At 48.3% G+C, this 16,956-nt stretch overlaps 3 protein-coding genes and 1 non-coding gene across 6 annotated transcripts; 1 reads left to right on the top strand and 3 right to left on the bottom strand.

The window, feature by feature from the left end:
- Positions 1 to 540: 540 nt before the first annotated feature.
- Positions 541 to 3,396, bottom strand: snorc (secondary ossification center associated regulator of chondrocyte maturation). The gene is made up of 4 exons (XM_061296087.1): positions 2,955 to 3,396; positions 2,718 to 2,870; positions 991 to 1,164; positions 541 to 889 (listed from the first exon to the last, which is right to left on the bottom strand). Exons 2-4 carry the CDS (start codon positions 2,782 to 2,784, stop codon positions 780 to 782), a joined length of 351 nt encoding a protein of 116 aa, XP_061152071.1. The 5' UTR covers positions 2,785 to 2,870; positions 2,955 to 3,396; the 3' UTR covers positions 541 to 779.
- Positions 3,397 to 3,533: 137 nt separating this feature from the next.
- Positions 3,534 to 12,876, bottom strand: gigyf2 (GRB10 interacting GYF protein 2). Of its 3 annotated transcripts, none has more exons than XM_061296080.1 (29): positions 12,750 to 12,876; positions 11,367 to 11,417; positions 11,063 to 11,243; positions 10,878 to 10,973; positions 10,398 to 10,497; positions 10,080 to 10,185; positions 9,897 to 9,937; positions 9,771 to 9,803; positions 9,573 to 9,701; positions 9,236 to 9,441; positions 9,006 to 9,153; positions 8,440 to 8,685; positions 8,200 to 8,345; positions 7,818 to 7,974; positions 7,593 to 7,759; positions 7,417 to 7,511; positions 7,168 to 7,296; positions 6,968 to 7,098; positions 6,789 to 6,889; positions 6,526 to 6,669; positions 6,283 to 6,441; positions 5,919 to 6,170; positions 5,636 to 5,758; positions 5,315 to 5,557; positions 5,025 to 5,224; positions 4,789 to 4,940; positions 4,500 to 4,708; positions 4,160 to 4,331; positions 3,534 to 4,078 (listed from the first exon to the last, which is right to left on the bottom strand). In XM_061296080.1, exons 2-29 carry the CDS (start codon positions 11,402 to 11,404, stop codon positions 4,011 to 4,013), a joined length of 3,972 nt encoding a protein of 1,323 aa, XP_061152064.1. In that variant the 5' UTR covers positions 11,405 to 11,417; positions 12,750 to 12,876; the 3' UTR covers positions 3,534 to 4,010. The 3 variants fall into 3 exon arrangements, with proteins under 3 accessions (XP_061152064.1, XP_061152066.1, XP_061152065.1); XM_061296082.1 differs by having other exon boundaries at positions 9,573 to 9,698; XM_061296081.1 differs by lacking the exon at positions 12,750 to 12,876 and adding an exon at positions 12,589 to 12,672.
- A 412-nt stretch (positions 12,877 to 13,288) lies between these two features.
- trnap-agg (transfer RNA proline (anticodon AGG)) lies at positions 13,289 to 13,360 on the top strand. The gene has a single exon. It is a non-coding gene; the product is annotated as a tRNA-Pro (tRNA).
- Positions 13,361 to 13,805: 445 nt separating this feature from the next.
- Positions 13,806 to 16,953, bottom strand: LOC133166082 (calreticulin-like). Its single transcript, XM_061296083.1, has 9 exons — positions 16,734 to 16,953; positions 16,394 to 16,495; positions 15,952 to 16,155; positions 15,769 to 15,863; positions 15,466 to 15,675; positions 15,211 to 15,324; positions 14,792 to 14,935; positions 14,629 to 14,721; positions 13,806 to 14,555 (listed from the first exon to the last, which is right to left on the bottom strand). Exons 1-9 carry the CDS (start codon positions 16,828 to 16,830, stop codon positions 14,367 to 14,369), a joined length of 1,248 nt encoding a protein of 415 aa, XP_061152067.1. The 5' UTR covers positions 16,831 to 16,953; the 3' UTR covers positions 13,806 to 14,366.
- Positions 16,954 to 16,956: the final 3 nt, after the last annotated feature.

The raw sequence follows: 16,956 nt of genomic DNA, 5'->3' as shown, positions 1-16,956 counted from the left end.
AATTTTTTTTTTTTAAAAATTCATAAAAATTGGGTGCGTATTATACATGGGTACAAGCTTTTTTCCAGCATCAGCATGCCATTTTTAGGGGTGCGTACTATACATGGGGGCGCACTATACACGGAAAAAAACGGTATGCCGAAATTGTATATATTAAATGAAAACATGATAAAGGACAGATTTGGTATCGTAAAAAATTTACTTGCATGTCACCAAAAAAAACATACCTCAGACTTGGTGTATAGTAAATGACCTTTGATTGTTACCGAGCAATATATGAAGAATGTTTTCCATGTTTAATAGTGTTCAGTCGTGTACATTTGCATTTTGTTTAGTGAAATGGCTTTGGACTGTAAGCAACAGAGCTTTAGAGGAACCAATGGGAAGTTTGTACTATTACTATTCTAAAAGAGGATTTGACTGTAGATATCTTGTTTATTGTTTTTTGCACCTAATTGTAACCACTTTTGAAGTTTCCGTTGATGACATATTTTTGTATTTTACTGTACTTAATATTTTGCTGTTTCAATAAACTATAACTTTTAGCTATCTGGATTTTTCAATAGTTAGTTGGGAGGTGGACTTTTTTTTTTTGTGAACCCCGAATTGAACGTAACGGCGGCGTTGGCACTAAAATAAAGTTATGCCTGTTTCCGCATGGGCGCCAGTCTTCCAAAACAAGGCCTGATATGTGTGCCCTAAAAAAAAAAAATATTAACACACATATTGTACAGAACACACACACGCGCACACAACACACACACACATCCAAACACATTCTAGGAGGCTGTGAATTTTCTGAGCGTGATGACAATGAGCGCCAGAAGGACAGACGCTCCGAGGAAGACTGCGATGACAATGGCAGTGATGGCACCTGGTCCCAGGACGCCTACACACAAATTGATCATATCACATGACCACACCCAGGAGCCACCGGGCCTTGAGGGCACACACAATTTATCCAGTTTTTCCAAAATGCCACTTTCTTACCTTCGTTTTCGTCCAGCCCAAGGCCTTGCGTTGAGTCCTCGTAGTCGAAGGTGAAGGCCGGCTCGGTCATGTGATGATGGGGCTCCATCGTGGTGGTGCCGACGGGTGATACGTCTGCGGGGAGATCTCCGGACACGATGTCTTGGTAGTCCCTAGGGGGGTCGGCGACAGTCTCTGCAAAAGAGCAAAAAGCGATTTCAAGGTGAGTAGACATAAAGATTGTCGGTTCGTTTCAGACGTCCGTGAAGAGCTTGTGTGTGCCCCCAACGGCTCCGGAGCGGCAATATAAGCAAGTCTTTGTTAGGAGGCAACATTTTGTCCGTTTGGGCTTCCGGTGGCCTCCTGACATGTTGTTTTTTCCTTCCTGCAACGTTCCAAGGAACCTCCTGGACTGGCAGAAAAGCTCCTTCAGTCTGCCTGATTATCACAGAGGAGCCGATGAAGCGGCTCGTCAACATGAAAGCCATCTGTGTCCAGTCTGGACGCTCTATTAGGCACACCTCCACATTGCTGTTCTGTTGTAGAAGGCAGATGGCCCGTGGAAAATGCTCATACGTATATAGCTGAGTACACAAACACAAGCCAATCCATGCCCGCCGCGCACATTTGAGTCAACAAAAGCATCCAAATATGCTGACGCTGGGCCTGTGACTTCTTCACTCCATTTTTTGCTTTAGTTCCTTCTGTTTTTGATCCCTGTTGGGAACTCAACCACTTTCACTTTGTGAAATGGTGAGAGAAAAAAAAAAAAGCTGGAAAAAAAAATATTGGACCCACTTTAGTCCCCGCAATTGCACCGGGGTGTGTGGACTTTTTATACCCTGCATACTTTGCCAGCGGTGGTTGTCCAGCAGAAATGGAAGCCAAGCGGTGTCTTTTGAGTTTGGTGAGTATTTGTGTTGACCCAGAAACTTCCTGTCCCCGCGGCTGGACGGGAGGCTTTTGGAGGCGCGGGCCCCGGGCCAGAAGCGCCATCAATGAAGCGTTCAAGGCCCACGTACAAAAGGCGGCTTGTGCTTGCCGGGTCCACCGCCGGTAACAACCGGCCCGGCCCGAACCAGACAGCGCGGCCAGGTTCTGTTTGTCAAACAAACTTGTCGATGGCGCCGTTTGCTAAAGGCTGATCTGACCAGAGAGAGCAACAAACAAGAACATTTGGTTCCGTGAGTGTTCTCAAGGATGGGGGGGGGGGGGGGGTTGACTAAAAGCGCTACATGGTAGGTAGCGCAATGTAAATCTGAAGTGATTGGAAACACAATTAATCTCTTGACAGTAACGTTAGCCTTTTGTTTTTCTACAGAGGATAAAAATGCTTGAGAGCATTGTTGTATTATCTGTCTACATGTGTTGCTCCACCGTTTGTGCTCTAATACATAGCCTTTGGGTAAGTTCTTTAAAAAAAAAATAGAAAATGTCAAGTCAAACGTTTATGAATTTGCAGCATTTGGAGGTCGTATGTGCTGAAGGCCCTTTAGAAATTGAGCTTGTGAGTTTTTGAACAGAATCTGCTTGAATTGGTTTCCAGGAAATCAGAGTAGACCTTTCGAAGCTGCTGAAAATTCATGCAAGACTCAAACCCTGAACCTCTTGGGTGCAGAGCAAACGTTCAAACCACTATAACGCTATCTTGTCTAAATTAAACGAGAAGATTTTATTCCATGCTGATTAATAACCGGATGAAATACCAAAGCATGCACGAGAGAGATTTCTTTTTTTTTTTTTTTTACCTGAGTGCCCGAAGACCGCCAAGATGCCCAGGAGTACCAGGACTCTGCAGGTGCTGCTGCGGACCATGACGACTAAGTCCTCGATCTGTTGTGATCCCAAGAAGTGCAGGAGAGGATCTGAGGTTCCAAGGTGGAGGCTTCTAAAGGGTAGGCCTATGAGTGAAAGAAGAACAGTTTAGGATTTTCTTTTTTTTGAGGGGGGGGGGGGGGGGGGCAAGGGCGGGACTAGGTGCGTACCCAACTGTCAGCACAGTGGCGACTTTGTGAGTTCATCTCGGTAGCGCCCACCTACTCCAAGCTCCTCCGACCACACAAGCGGGTGCGAGGTAAACATGACGCTTAAGCGGATCACTTCCGATGACGACTATTTGGCTTTCTTTTTCCGCCACTTGTGGAATATCTGACCAGTCGTTTGGCATTGTAACTGAAACATTGCATGTCCATATCAATATAAATTTGAATTTCATATTCAAAATTCGCTGTTGACCAGTGTAATGGAGCAATCTGAGGCGTTTTAAAACAACCTTTAACATACTTAGAAATCCTCCAGGAATAATTATCGTACTAGATAATGTCCTTTTTGAAGTCTTTCCACAGCTCAAGTCGAAGGAGCAGCTTCCAAAAATTTCTATGAATATTGATTGCACCTCCCTTACCTCGATTTTAACTCACACTGAGGACAGAAAAAAGGGACGATAATAGGAAAAAGGGGTTAGTTAATACAATGACAACATGAAGAGAACATCAAATTTCATAACAAAGCCATCATAAAAAGTACCACTCCAGCAGATCTGTTTCCATATATTATCATAGAGATGCAAGTTGAAAGTTTATTTTTATTTTTTTTAAACAGTCTAGTATTTTACAAGAAATAGATAACTACTTGGGACTTGGAACATGTCCTTAAAACAGGACATAAAGTAGGCACCGATCCTTGGGCTCAGCTCTGCCGTCTTAATCCACCAATAACTAGCATCATTGGGTGGGGCGGGGCAAAAAAAAAAAGAGGGAGGGCAGAATGTGTTGAGTGGGGGGGGGGGGCAATTCATATTCAATAAATAGAAGAAATGGATATCATCTCTCAATTTCCCCACCGACACTTTAGAGAAGAAGGTCCAATTGGAAGATTCTGCCAACTGCGGCTGATTGAACAAAATCAGAGCCACAGCATCCGAGGAGCCTTTTGCTACGTTTTGGATTGATGTTGCCAGAAAAGAAAACGGTGACATTAAGTTGGCAGCTGCGGTCGAGGGAGGGGTTGGCCTTCGAGTAAGTCAGTGGGCCTGCATTCCCTTAAAAATCCTCCACAGTCTCAATCTCGCCCATGTTCAGTCTCTCGGACGATGCGTTAACAGAAAAACCTGATGGCAAAGAAAGCAAAACAGAGAGCTCAGACATTTTGGAGGCTGGGAAGAGCTGCACTAGGCCGGGGCGGGGCTCACCTAGAAGGCTCGGATCCGCACGGACCATCTTCTGCTTCTTTTTCTTCTTCCCTGAGGTGACCGTCTCAAAGCGCTGCTGCGGCGTTGGCTGTTGATGATGTTGCTTGTGCTGACCACTCGTGTGGTTGCCCTGGTAGAGCGTTGATGATCCCGTTCCTCCCCACACAGAATCCTTCAGGGGAACCAAGGTTAAGACATTTCCAGAGGAAAACAAACTCACATTTCTAAAACTCAATATTAGAATGACATTCTAATACCGAAAAGGTCCGCAATCTAGTGGTGCTTGGTGATATTGCGAGTCAACTTGTATATTTGGATTGGATCCGATTCCTATCCCTACCTGCTGCTGTTTCAGGGCTTGCCCTTGCTTCTGCTGCTGCGGCGCCGGCGGCGACGTTTTTTGCTGATTAGCGTTCTGTTTGGCACGACGCTCCAGGAACTGCTTGGCAAAGTCCTTGGCCTCGGGAGTGTCCCCCAGGTAGGCCTTGACGTAGTCGTGCACCTCGTACGGCGAGTCCACTTCTTTGAGGAACGACGCAAACGTGGGAACTGTGGCGGACAGGGGGCGGCGCAAACGTGAATTCGAGGCTGTCTGGGCGCCGGCCGGGCGTTTTTGCGCGCCTATTTACCGTCCAGATTGTTGGCTGTGTTGAGGCTGTGCAGAGTGCGCTCGCACCACTGCATGAAGCCGTCCTGCTGGCTCTTATTGACCCCTTGGAACAACCTGAGCAGCTTCTCTTCCTCCTCCACCTTCTTGTTGGCTCGCCCGCTCGTGGAATTACTTGACGTGGCCAAACAAATATGGAAGACACAAAATAAGATCAAACTTTCTTTCCTTTCCTCAGAAGGCAGCTTGGAGCCCTACCTGAGGTTGGCATTGCCCTTGTTTTTCTGCGCATTTCCTTTCTTGGTGGGCGGGGGCTGCTGGACAGCCTCCTTCACAGCTTCGTCCCAGAAGCCCATGTTGGAGTTGTGGGTGTCCCCCCAGATGCTGCCGGAGTCGGCCGCCCAGTTTGAGCAAGGGGTGATGTTCACGGAACCCCATACGGAATTGCTCAGAGACGTCTGAGAAGGAGAGACACCCTGAATAAATCGACTCATTTCGTTTACGAGCGGCCAGTAAGTGCCCTCCCGTCCGTCCGTCCGTCTACATACAGTTTTGTTCTGCGGGCGGGTCGGCTGGGACAAGATGTGATTCTGTTGCTGCTGTTGGGGTGGTGGCTCCTTCCTCTGTTTCATCTGCTGCGCTTCCTCCCTCTGAATCTCCAGCAGTGACTTGGTCACGGGGGGCTGCTTGGCGGCGTGCCCCCAGCCCGACAGCTTGGCTTGGGCCTGCTGGGCCTGCTGCAGGGCCTGGAGCTGCTGCAGCTTCAGGAGCTCCTGCTGCTGACGCTGCTGCTACAAGTGTGGGAGGCCCAAAAATACGATTTGAAAAAAGAAAATCGATAAAAGGCCTGGTGAGCCGCAGCATTTTACCTCTTCTAGTGCCTGTCTTTCCCGCTCCTCTTCCAGTTTCTGGATCTCGGCCAGTGACAGGGTGTTCTGGTTCTTGTTGCTAGCGTTGGAGGACTGATGACCCCACTTGGATGATAACGGAAGCTGGAAACGGGAAAAAGTGTTGGTGGCACTCAACACTTTTAGCATTCAGCCTATTGAGCAACAAGAGTCGAATAGTGTTTTCAACTTTCCTGAGATAGCCGTTTCAAAAATGACCTGGCATCTTCGCGACTTCATCAGGAAGTTGGGTGCGCGAGTTCACCTTCATTTGTGCAAGCTGCTGCTGCTGTTGCAGTCTTCGGAGAGCCTCCTGCTGCTGCTGCCTCTGTCTCTGCAGTTCCTGCTGTCTCTGCGCCTCCTGCTCCCTCCGCTTTTGCTCCTCCTGCTGTTGCTGAGCAAGGGCAGCCGCTTCTGCTGCTGCGGCCGCCGCTGCAGCCGCCGCCTCCTCTGCTCGCTTCTCCTCCTCGCGCCTCCTTAATGCCTCCAGCTCCTCTTGTTTTCTGCGCTCCTCCTCCTGCATGCGTGAGGAGAATTCCCGCTTGGAATAAATAAATCGTAAAAGGCCTGTCTCTCGTTTTTACTTGGGAAACACTGAAAGCTTCGACCCGGCCAGCGGCTGGCTTGACCTGTTTGCGAAGGAAGTCCTCCCTTTTCTTCCTCTCCTCCTCCTCTCTTCTCCTCTCCTCAAGTCTTCGCAGGGCTTCCTCCTGCGCCAGTCTCTCTTCTTGCTCCTTTTTTCTCCGCTGCGCCTCCTCCTGTTCTCGCTGTCGTCTCAGAGCTTCCTCCTATCGATGTTCATTATTGTTAGTCTTGTCGGCATCCCCATTCAAATGTTTCGCAGTTACTTTGATCGGCGAAAAGCACTCAACCTGTTTTTGTCTCGCCAGCTCCTCCTCCTCCTCCAGGCGCTTACGCTCCTCCTCTTGACGAGCCCGCAGAGCTTCCTCCAGTCGCCTCCTCTCTTCTTCTTCTCTTTTGGCTCTCAGTTCAGCTTCGCGCCTCTCCAGTTCCAACTGATGGTTAAGAGAGTGTGGTTTCAAAGCTCGAGCACAGTAATTGAACCCCGGTTGGGACTTTTACCAATTGAGGGAAAAAAAAAACACCAAAACATTTATGGAAAGTTGCAAATGACCTTTGCAGCCTTTGATTTCTCCAACTGCTGCATCTGCTCGATGGTGGGCGCCTTTGCCACCGAGTCTATGGGCAAGTCCCACACGCTGTTGCCATCCCATGCTGTTGAGAACAGAAAAAAAACAACCACCACAATTAGATATGACAACCCACTTTCATACTTTGGTGAGGTTGACTTACTGCTGGACGTGGCTGTGGGGAGGTTTGGCGCGCAAGAAGCCTGCGAGGACGGGTTCTGCATTTCCCATACAGAACCGGAGTCGGGTACAGACAGGGAGCGTGTAACAGGAGGTAGAAGGCTCTCCGATGTTCTGCAAAGGTAAACAATAGATCATCGTGGTACAGTCTAAGCTCCCGGGAGTGGAAAAACCTGTGCGGACCTTATCTTGAGGGCTTGGTATTGCTGCTGAAGCGTGTTGAGCTGCTGTTGGTGTTGCTGCTGCTGTTGAAGAGGAGCCGAGCTCAGCACCGCTGCCTTCTGCTGGGCCAGGGCCTGAGCATACTGCTGCCTAAAAGGACACAACAAAGACATTGCACCCTTTAATACAAAGCTCCCCGGTGAGGTGTTCCGGCCGGGAGGAGACGACACGCTGGGGAGTGTATGTCTCTTGACTGTTGAATCAACTCACCTCAAGAGGTACTGATATTGAAGCTGCTGCAACTGGTAAAGGTTGAGCGCAGTGAGCTCCTGCTGCCGCTTCAACCTTTCTTGGTCGGCGTCACCCTGCATCGGCGTCATTGGCCACAAAAGGTGTGATTGGATCCATGTTGCTCACAAATTCAGATTTCAGTTGTGAAGAGGTACCTGCAGGGGTGGAGGCGCGGGTCCCGGCGTGAAAGGGACTCTCCCCCAAATCTTCATCATCTCCCCCAAGGCCTGAAAGAGGTCATCGCAGCCTCTTTTCACCAGGAGAGACATGGTGAAGTAACCCGCCTGGAACCATTCGGACATCTCCTGGTTGCTGAAAGGACCTGAAGACAAAAGCGCAAGATCGGGTATGTTCCAAACATTTTTCTTCATCTGTCTTACCCTGTATCTCCCCTTGAGGGTCTTTGTAAAACCACTTGAGCGCGGTCTTGTGAGTGAGCGGCAGGCCTGTAGCTTTGGGCTTTTCGGGGGCTTTGGCGGCCAGTCTGTCATCGTCCGCCACGCCGTCCTGGAGGTAGGCCACCATTTTCTCCGCCTCCTGGGGGTAGACGCGTGGACAAAGCAGATGGTGTGCCGCAGTTTCGAGTGCAGTGAAGACGTACTGAAAACGTGACTTGCTGTGTCGGTTTCTACTCAAGCTGAGAGCCCACACATCAAAATAACGATGCAGACAAGTGAGGGTTAGATTGTGTTCTCCATTTCAGTATTTACAATAATTATGACTCCATTACTGCATGGGGACAGGCTAAAGCGAAGGAGTTACCTGCTCAAAGTGCTTCAAACCCTCGTCTTCATCGGTGTCATGTGACACGGCGGCAGGCCTGGAAATTGGGGCTAACGCACTTGAAGAAAAGGGCAGGGGATTGTTCATAGCCACGAGCACCTCCCCGGGCGTCTGCATGCGAACGTCTGTGAGGAAGGAACCGACAAATACTGTGTGGCTGCTACTCTGTTTTTCTTTTTCCCACGGTTCTCGACGGTCCACCCAAAGAAGAGAAATGACCTGCGAGGGTGGCGGAAATCCGCGAGTTGGATAGCGACATGCTGTTGGACAGCGGGACGTGCTGAGCAACTTTGCAGGGTTCTGGCGGCCGCTGCAGGGGGGGTTGCCTTTCGGCTTCCTCCGTCGGGTTGAGGTGGCCGGGCGACGCAGACTTGCGGCTCCTCCTCTGGGCCTCGGGGATCGTCCCAACGGCGGGCGGGGGAACAGGCGGGGTCTCCTCTGACATTCTGCTCACCCCTGTGAATACTAAGAGTAAAGATGACATTGTGTCAATTGGAGCGCTTGTTCTTGTTGTGTTCCTCAGCGCTGCAATTGATCCCAAGCAAAAAGAAGGTCGGTCGGTCCTCAAGCTGCGCCGGGCTTTTAAGGAGCTCTTGCTTGGCTGAGTAAGTGGGCCAGGAGCGTTTCACTCAAATGTTTTCCTTTCGCCGATGCTCATGGAACTAATTCTCTTGCGGCGGTTACCTGTGGAAATGTTGCTCTGCTGCTGCTTGGCACGTTTCAGTCGCATGCCGATTCAATTTAGCGTGACAATGACAGGGCCTGAATTTTAAAAGGCTCCAAACCTTTTCGGTCAGAATTTTGCTTGGCTTCTATTTCTGTTTCTTTGGTCTCCTTGGGCTGACTGTCTTCCTCCTCTAGGGCCTCCTCACACTCTTCCAAGGGTTTAAAATCCAACTCGGCCTCCTCCAGGATGGGCTCTTTGGAGGCTTTCTGAGAAGCCAACAGAAGGTCACGCTCGTCGCACAGAACTCACGTAAAGAAGATCCGTTGACGGAAATGCCTCTGGGCTTGCCTTGAGTGAGAGAAAGGCCCCCGACGAGTCGAAGGTGCCCGCCTCCTCGTCCGCGTCCTCCAGACACCACTCGGGCAGAGCGTCCCTGTCGTCGTCCAAGCTGCCGCTGCCCGAACGCTGCCTCCTGTAGGTGCGTTCGTCTTCTCGCGAGTCAAACGGAATGCGGCGCCGCTGCTCCGGATGCCACGCCGCGCTCCGAGGTACATCTAAGTATGAAGGCAAATGAAAACAAACACATTGAATGTCTTCCAAACAAAATCAATTTTTAAAAGTAGGTCAAATAGACTGCTGCAAGTCAGCGTCAAAAACCTCCCCCCCCCCCCCCGATTATCCTCACCGTTCTGCTCGTCACGAGAGGTACGCCAATTCTCGCTCTCTGAGCGCGTGAAGTCGTGTTTCCTGGACAGGCCCGGCCCGGCGTCATCGTAGTTGTTTCGCACTGCGAAATTCGTCATCGGGGAAGCTGCTTAGAGGTGAAGCAAGTCGGTCGGCTTTTATCGTTTCCATTCGACACGGAGTGACTGAACCAACTTACCGTGATTCAGCTGGAAATGTCCTGGCGACACATCTGGATGGGGAATAAAGGAGAAGGGAGATAAGCCAGCGTTTGCCACCACTGACGAACAAATGGATTTTTTGAACGAGCTATTTCGACACTCACCCGGCTCTTTCCGGCCTGGCTTTTCAAATCTTCTATCGCCCCTGATGGGGGGGGGGGGGGGGAACACAACCCAAAAAATAAGTCCCCGAGGAAATACACAAACAGTGCATTTGTGGTTTCTTATTTGCGTAACTGTCTGTAGGTCTTGTGGAAAGTTGAAGGCACAAATGGATGCGTCAGTACCTTTCCTCCCAGCTCTGGGAGCGATGCATCTCCCTGCCGCCACGGCCAAAACCTTCCACTTCATCAAAACTTCTTTGGTAAAACCCTACGTCTCCTCTTCCTCGACCTGAAAACAACCAGAGACTCAGAACACAACCAATATTCGATGTCAAAGACAGAAAGAGAGCGCAACCGAATTGGAGCGCCCGGAGCCCTCAAAGGCGTCCCAACTATTCGCAGTTGTTGCGGCTCTTTCGAAAAGACATCACTTTTGAAGTCACGTCGAAGGAAACTCTTGCGCGGCCGTGAAAATTAGAAAGGAAATGATGAAGCCTTTACCTCTACCCCTTGAGGTACTTCGGCCTCGAGGCGCGCTCACTACCGCGGCGCTTCCTCGTCGGAATACGGCAGCACTGTTTACAGACAAGGAGAAATTTCTCTGCGAACACAAACAGAAGGGGGAGAGAACCATTTTTTTTTCCCAATTGACTTGTAAGGAATGTCCGTGTGAATGAAATACTGGCGACCTTGACAAACTCAAAGCTGGTAACTAATAAGGGCATGTGCTGTGTACATGCTCTAAAGGAGCAATGTGGGGCTAAAAGAGGCGGTAATAAAGGATGCTTCGATATGCCTGGCAGCAAACAATACAGTAGTTGCTTATTCAGCATGGAGGAGACACACAACAAAACTGGAAATGGTTCGAGTGGCCAAATAGAACGACCTCAGCACGGAGTAAATTGTGAGCTTGACGATGAGTGATGATGATGAGTGAATTTGTCTTTTTGGGTCTTTTTGACAGGCAACAAGCAGGCCTACCTGTTCTTCCTCTGTAAAAGAAACAAGTGCCAGAGGCGGGAAAGGTTCCTCTTGCAATATGGGCAGGAACTCCTTATCATGCAAGTCTATAGGGATCTAGCAGAAGACAACATAAAACACTCGAGGTTACGCAAAGTGATCCCCGCGGCATCTTGTTGCTCTCATCGGCTGAGCGTCATGTTTACCTTGTTGTCTTTGACATAAAGTGCTAACATTTCCTCTCTTCCGTAACGATAGTCTGCAAGCTTGTACTTTGGCAATACAGGCGAGAGAGGTGGCGAGCTAACGGCGTTGCTGCTGCTGCTTCCTCCACCACCGCTGCTGCCGCCGCCGCCGCTGCTCGCACCTCCAGACAGGGCACGGAGCCTGTGCGGAGCCAAAAGGTTTAGTGAATTGCTGAATGAAAAGCTGGAGGTGGCACGTCTGAACATGCCTGGAGAGGTTGCAGTAGTAAGGGGGGTGGGGGGGCAACATTGAAAATTACTATACCATTCTGGTCCAAAATTAAGTGTCTGGGTCTCGGCCATTTTCCTTGAAGGTCTAAAAATGTACAAAAGAGACAATGAATCAATCACACACTTGTCACTGTCCAGCAAGATTTTTGTCTTTTTTATGAAGAACGGGGACTGTTGAGCCTCACACAACTAAACTTTGTTTCATTTGGAAAGAGACTGTCAGCTGATTTGATATGTCCCAGGCCCTTGTGACAGACCCCCCCCACCCCCACCCCCACCACGCACAAACACACACCCACACACACACGTGTACAATTTCAATGTGCAAGCTATTTTAGCTTCTTGCGGTGTGGGTGACTGTCAAGCACCTGTAATTGACATGGGTCTTAACTTCAAGTAGAAGCCGGAAGGTGATCAATACGGGTTCGATCGTCAAGTCGTATTTTGGAATGTCTTCTCCGGCTGTCACATTGAACGCATGCTAAATGGAAAGGGGGGTCATCCCACTCACCATATGGGAAACCACAATAAGCCACGTGTAAGATGCTACAAAACGGAAGGGGTCCTATGAAAAGTTGAAAAACGTTGGAGATAACCCGGGTGGGCACGGCGACGACAGTTTTTTTTTTGAGGGGGTGTTATGTGGACACACCCGCTGTCCAGTCATGGTTGCACACACTTAAAGAAATGCTACGCTAACACCATGAATGGCCGCCTGATAACAGCAAAGTTGCTTGGATCTTAAGTGTGACATGTTATACACCGACAACTTGGTCCCATTGAGTCATAAATAAAAGCCACTCGGTGCAGGGGTTCGGGTCAGGCTGGTTACGCTGACATTACTTCACGAATAGTTCATATAATTCCTCAAGGCCGTCAAGATAGTTAATTCGTGTGTAAATGAATGCTTAAAGCATGACCCCCGATGCGTTACGGTGAATTACTTCGATGACAATGAGAGTAGTTGCGTGTTTTTGGCAGACACTTTGATGCCTCACCACAGCTAACTCTTGCATTAGCCGCCGTGCTAAAAGCTAACTGCAGTTGACCAAGTGCACCTAGCATTAAATCACAGCGAAGGAGATTCGAGCAGTTGCGGTGATCAAAACACACGTAGCCACACGCTCATCCGCCTGGACATGTTGTCATATACCGACGATCCGAACAATAATAATGGCGATATTGTCACCGCGGCACGAGTTAATCCTCGAAAAAGCCCAAGCACTTGTGGCTAGCATGCTAACAGGTTAGCTCACTAGCTTTTTTTGGACGGAGGCCTCCCGGAGTAAACACGGTGGAGAGTTCCTAACAGTACCGCTGAAAAGCAACCTGGATTGGCTCGATGTTGGCTTTACGACGTGACACTTTACTTTCAGCAGCCTCGTGCTGGTAGGGCGTTTAATTTGGGCTGTCTTACCTCTGCTTGACGTGACAGCGTAAGGTTTTGAATTCGAGTGTAAGCGCTAGCTCTCTCACTTTCTCTCTGGCTCGCTCTGTCTTTTCCTTGGTCTCGCTCTCTCGCTCACCCCTCCTCTCCGCGTTATTCTGAGTCCGACTCGATTACGCGACACGACACGCCCCGCTTCAATGTGATTGGCTGTAGAATCCGAGCAAGACACACCCTATAGGCTAGGCTCATGGAATATGACCCCTCCAAAGATGGAGGGCGTGTCGGTGAGATCCATTTATACGCGCCCCTCCCTCTCTGCCACAAGATGGCTGCGTAGGAGAGTCACATGACTTACGGATAAAACCCGTACATGGCGTGAAAAGAAACTGTGCTGACTATTACACGCGTGTGGACTGTGACGCCTCATTTAATACGATACAGCAACTTCTACCGCGTGTGATGAAACAAAAATGAATATTACTGGCGAAAAGGGCGTCATTATTTAACTTACCAAAATGGGATATGACCAGTAGTTTTCTACGCATGAATACGGTCGGTGACCAGCCGGCTCGTTGGTCTAGGGGTATGATTCTCGCTTAGGGTGCGAGAGGTCCCGGGTTCAAATCCCGGACGAGCCCACGTTTTTTTTTTCCCCCTCAAAAGACTGTTTGCAGTTTCTGACGCAATACAGCCGCTTCGGTTTTGTGCTAAATGGTGAACTTCAGCCGCGACAAGTGCAAAATACGTGATAAAGTGAACATTGATAGTTAGCTAATTGTAGTAGTTATTATATAATTACCGTCTTATGTAAATCTACTGAGCTGCACTAGTAATACTGTTCTGAATTAACAGTTGTCACGCGTCATTTGGTCCATGCAGCTGTCGCTTTAGCAAGTAAATGGAGGTAGAAAATAATGGATAATAAAAGTTGCGTTGGCCGGGAATCGGATCAAGACGAGATTCCTCTCGCGAGACTACGATTGACTGCGCGTTTTGAACGCAGAGCACCACATTCTGATTCAATTTCGAAACCATAATTTTAGTAAATTCAAGCCACCTGGAAAAAAAAATCACATAGAAACGTTTTATAAAAACTTTTGTATAATCATTTATTTGGACCAATAGAAACGAGCACACCCTTGCTCTATTCACACCAGAAAAGGGTCTGTTCACCAGACTGCTTTGATCACACTAGAATTAAAACGTAGACAGGTGATTTCACATCATTTGAAGGCATTGTATTCGGGCAATTCTTATTTGCGCTATAAGATGAGTGGTATGTAAACAGTACAATTGCATCCTTGATTATTGTAGGTGATTTGAACAGTACACATTTAATTGTTTTCCACAGCAAAAGACATGTTACCACTTAAATGTGAATAATGCGACATGTTAAGCCTTCACTCAGACTCAAATGGGAAGGCGAAATGACAGCTTCTTTCTCTAAGAAGATGAAGTTTGAGAAAAATAGAATTGCAATTGTGCATCGAGCCAGTTGTTAGGAGATGCAATGGTGACATAACGGCCAAAGTGAAGCTATCCTCCCTTGTTGACATTTTATTTTTTTTAGGGTGAGGATGCACAGCAGCCACGAAATCCCCGGAATGTACACAGTTTTTTTCTCTTTCTGCAAAGCAGACCTTCTCAAAGCTCATCTTTGGGCTTTGCATCATCTTCATCCTCATCGTCATCATCATCCTCGTCCTCATCGTCATTATCATCCTCGTCCTCCCCATCTTCGTCCTCGCCGTGGGTGTCCTGCTCTTTGTTTTTCTCCTCCTCTTCCTTGCGTTTCACATCATCTTGTTCCTCTTTCATTTTACGCTCGGGTTCCTGTGAATAAACGTCGGACGAAATTAGGACGATTATCTTGCAAATTGAAATTCCACGAGAATACGCTTCATACCTTTGTGACACCCCACGTCTCGTTCCCGATGTCCTCGGCTTCCTTCGCGTCATCCGTGATCAGAAAGTTGTCAAAGATGGTGCCGGATTTGACCTGTGCGCAAAATCGAGCTTCAGCTTGCTGTCAATGTGACATCAGCATGACAATGTTTCGTCTCATCTACCTGCCAAAGGTCAAGACCAATCACGCCGATGTTGTCAAACTTGTAGATGGTCGCGTCAGGGCTGTAGTCAGGATTGTCAATCTCAGGGTGGACCCAGACTCCTTTGTAGTTGGGATTGTCCTTCTGCTTGGGTTTCCAGTCTCCCTGCAACAAAGGGTAAAATTAGGGAGGGGCACATGGGAAATTGACGAGAGTAGGATCTCGACAGCCTGAAATTAACGAAGATTTGCAGCAGTGAGTTTTGTTGGAAGCACAAATGTTGACACGAGTTACTTTGGAGCATCTGTCTGTTATAAAAGCAGTGCTTTGCTGTCATCTTGTGGCATATACATGCAATGAAAATTGACAGCAGTATTGGCTAGAATTGCGGATCCTTGGAGTATTTCAGACACCTGGGAGCTGTTTTAATTGTAGAATACCTTGTATTCTGGGTTGGGGATCATGGGAGGCTCCCATTCTCCATCCATGTCTTCGTCCCAGTCGTCTGGCTTTTTGGCATCAGGGTCAGGGATGTTTTCAGGCTTGTCCCAGTCCTGAAGAGTGGAGGCATTTCCAAGATCAACTGGTAATCTGGGCACTTCTCGGTATTTAAGTTATGGTGTCATCCAAAGGTAAATAGTTTTAACTTACCATTTTCACACAGTTAATGCTAAAATATTGCTTTTCTTTCTCACCTCGGGCTTGGTGTCGTCGGGATCGTCGATCTTGGCGCGGTCATCCCAGTCCTCTGGCTTCTTGGCTTCAGGGTTCTTGATCTTCTTTGGGGGCAGGAAGTCCCAGTCCTCTTCCAGGCTGCCCGACTCCACCTTCTTGTTGTCGATCTTCACTTCGTAGGTCTGGTCGGGGTTTAGGATGAGCGTGTACAGGTGGCTGAGTTCATCGTCCTGAAAAAAAAAGAACAAGGGTTAAAATTCGATGAGAAATCTATATTTAGGGGATTTGGAAGTCAGCTTCTGAAATGTATATGAATAAATTACCATGCACTTGATTTCCTTCTTGATGAGGTGATTCTGGCCCTTGTAATTGAAAATGACATGGACCTTTTTGGTGCTATAGCCACAAATGTCCGGGCCTGTGCGAAGCAAAATGATCACAATCATTACACCTCGTAAGTGGTTCACCTAAACTCAAACCTGGGGGGTGGCGGGGCTGTAACTTACCAAACATGATGTAGTATGTGGAGTCCCCATGCATGGCGGTCTGTTCCATGTCCGCCGGGAAGACCTTGACGTAGCCGCCGCCGCAGTCAATCTTCTGCTCGTGTTTGACGGTGAACTGAATGACCAAACTCTTGCCTTCGTTACTGAACGGCTCAAATCGGATGGAGGATGCATAGAAACGAGCATCCTGGCTTGTCTGGAGACCTAAAACAGAGGACAATATGACGTCATAGCATTCATCAAACCATTGACCTGTAGGTCAACGCCCTTAATGGCAAGGCCCACCAAAATCATTTATCATCAAATAGATTTCTTTTCTATTCGGTCCGAAATACCCAATGAATAAACTGAGAAATAATTGCATGTTTTAATACACTTTATTTCCTCTTCGTCTATGAACAAGTACAGTTTGGCTTTCTTCCTTGTTCAACTATTTGCTCACCTTTGTCCTTCTCGGCATCGCCATAGAATTCGCCAGCCGTCAGTTTCCATTTGCCGTAGTCAGATTTGTGTTTGGAGTCCACCCAGCGACTTCTCCATTCATCTGATCAACAAACACATCAAAATCAGGGGGATTAATGACCTCAGTTTACACGACAACACGCCATCAAATCTCTTCCGCTAATTTGAAGAGGCGACGAGGCCTTGTTAGCAACCAGGGTGGAAACACATTAGGAAGTTTTAGCAGGTATTAAAAACACTGTCAAATCAAAAAAAGGAGCTATAAGCTAATTTGACATTTATTAGCGTGACATTAACTTTCGGTTTTGCTTTAACCTTACCGCCATCCAAGAACTCTTCCCGAAGGTACACCTTGGCTTGTACGCAATAGGCAACTAAAAGCACCGTAATAGCAGCCAAAAGTTGCATTTTGCCCATTTTCTTTCTTTCCTCTCAGACTTGGTGTCCTTCTCGAGAGTCTTTTCGGAGAGACTTCGCACTGGAGTGGAGTGTCTTACCAGAAGCAGCTCAAGCTAACAGATGTCCGCACGCCATAGGACGAGC

The sequence above is a fragment of the Syngnathus typhle genome, linkage group LG13 (genome assembly GCF_033458585.1).
Source record: "Syngnathus typhle isolate RoL2023-S1 ecotype Sweden linkage group LG13, RoL_Styp_1.0, whole genome shotgun sequence".
NCBI lineage: Eukaryota > Metazoa > Chordata > Actinopteri > Syngnathiformes > Syngnathidae > Syngnathus > Syngnathus typhle.
The sequence above is the reverse complement of the archived record's forward strand: the minus strand, read 5'-3'. Positions and strand labels throughout refer to the sequence as shown.

What these genes read in the sequence shown, in the direction of transcription:
- snorc (XM_061296087.1), bottom strand. Translation starts at nt 2,784, where the DNA reads ATGGTCCGCAGCAGCACCTGCAGAGTCCTGGTACTCCTGGGCATCTTG. An exon ending in GGCGGTCTTCGGGCACTCAG is followed by an intron (nt 1,165 to 2,717) that starts GTAAAAAAAAAA and finishes GCTCTTTTGCAG; the next exon opens with AGACTGTCGCCGACCCCCCT. An exon ending in TGGGCTGGACGAAAACGAAG is followed by an intron (nt 890 to 990) that starts GTAAGAAAGTGG and finishes ATTTGTGTGTAG; the next exon opens with GCGTCCTGGGACCAGGTGCC.
- gigyf2 (XM_061296080.1), bottom strand. Translation starts at nt 11,404, where the DNA reads ATGGCCGAGACCCAGACACTTAATTTTGGACCAGAATG. An exon ending in TTTATGTCAAAGACAACAAG is followed by an intron (nt 10,974 to 11,062) that starts GTAAACATGACG and finishes GTCTTCTGCTAG; the next exon opens with ATCCCTATAGACTTGCATGA. An exon ending in CTTTTACAGAGGAAGAACAG is followed by an intron (nt 10,498 to 10,877) that starts GTAGGCCTGCTT and finishes TTGTGTTCGCAG; the next exon opens with AGAAATTTCTCCTTGTCTGT.
- LOC133166082 (XM_061296083.1), bottom strand. Translation starts at nt 16,830, where the DNA reads ATGGGCAAAATGCAACTTTTGGCTGCTATTACGGTGCTTTTAGTTGCC. An exon ending in CCGACGACACCAAGCCCGAG is followed by an intron (nt 15,325 to 15,465) that starts GTGAGAAAGAAA and finishes TCCACTCTTCAG; the next exon opens with GACTGGGACAAGCCTGAAAA. An exon ending in TCCCCAACCCAGAATACAAG is followed by an intron (nt 14,936 to 15,210) that starts GTATTCTACAAT and finishes CCTTTGTTGCAG; the next exon opens with GGAGACTGGAAACCCAAGCA.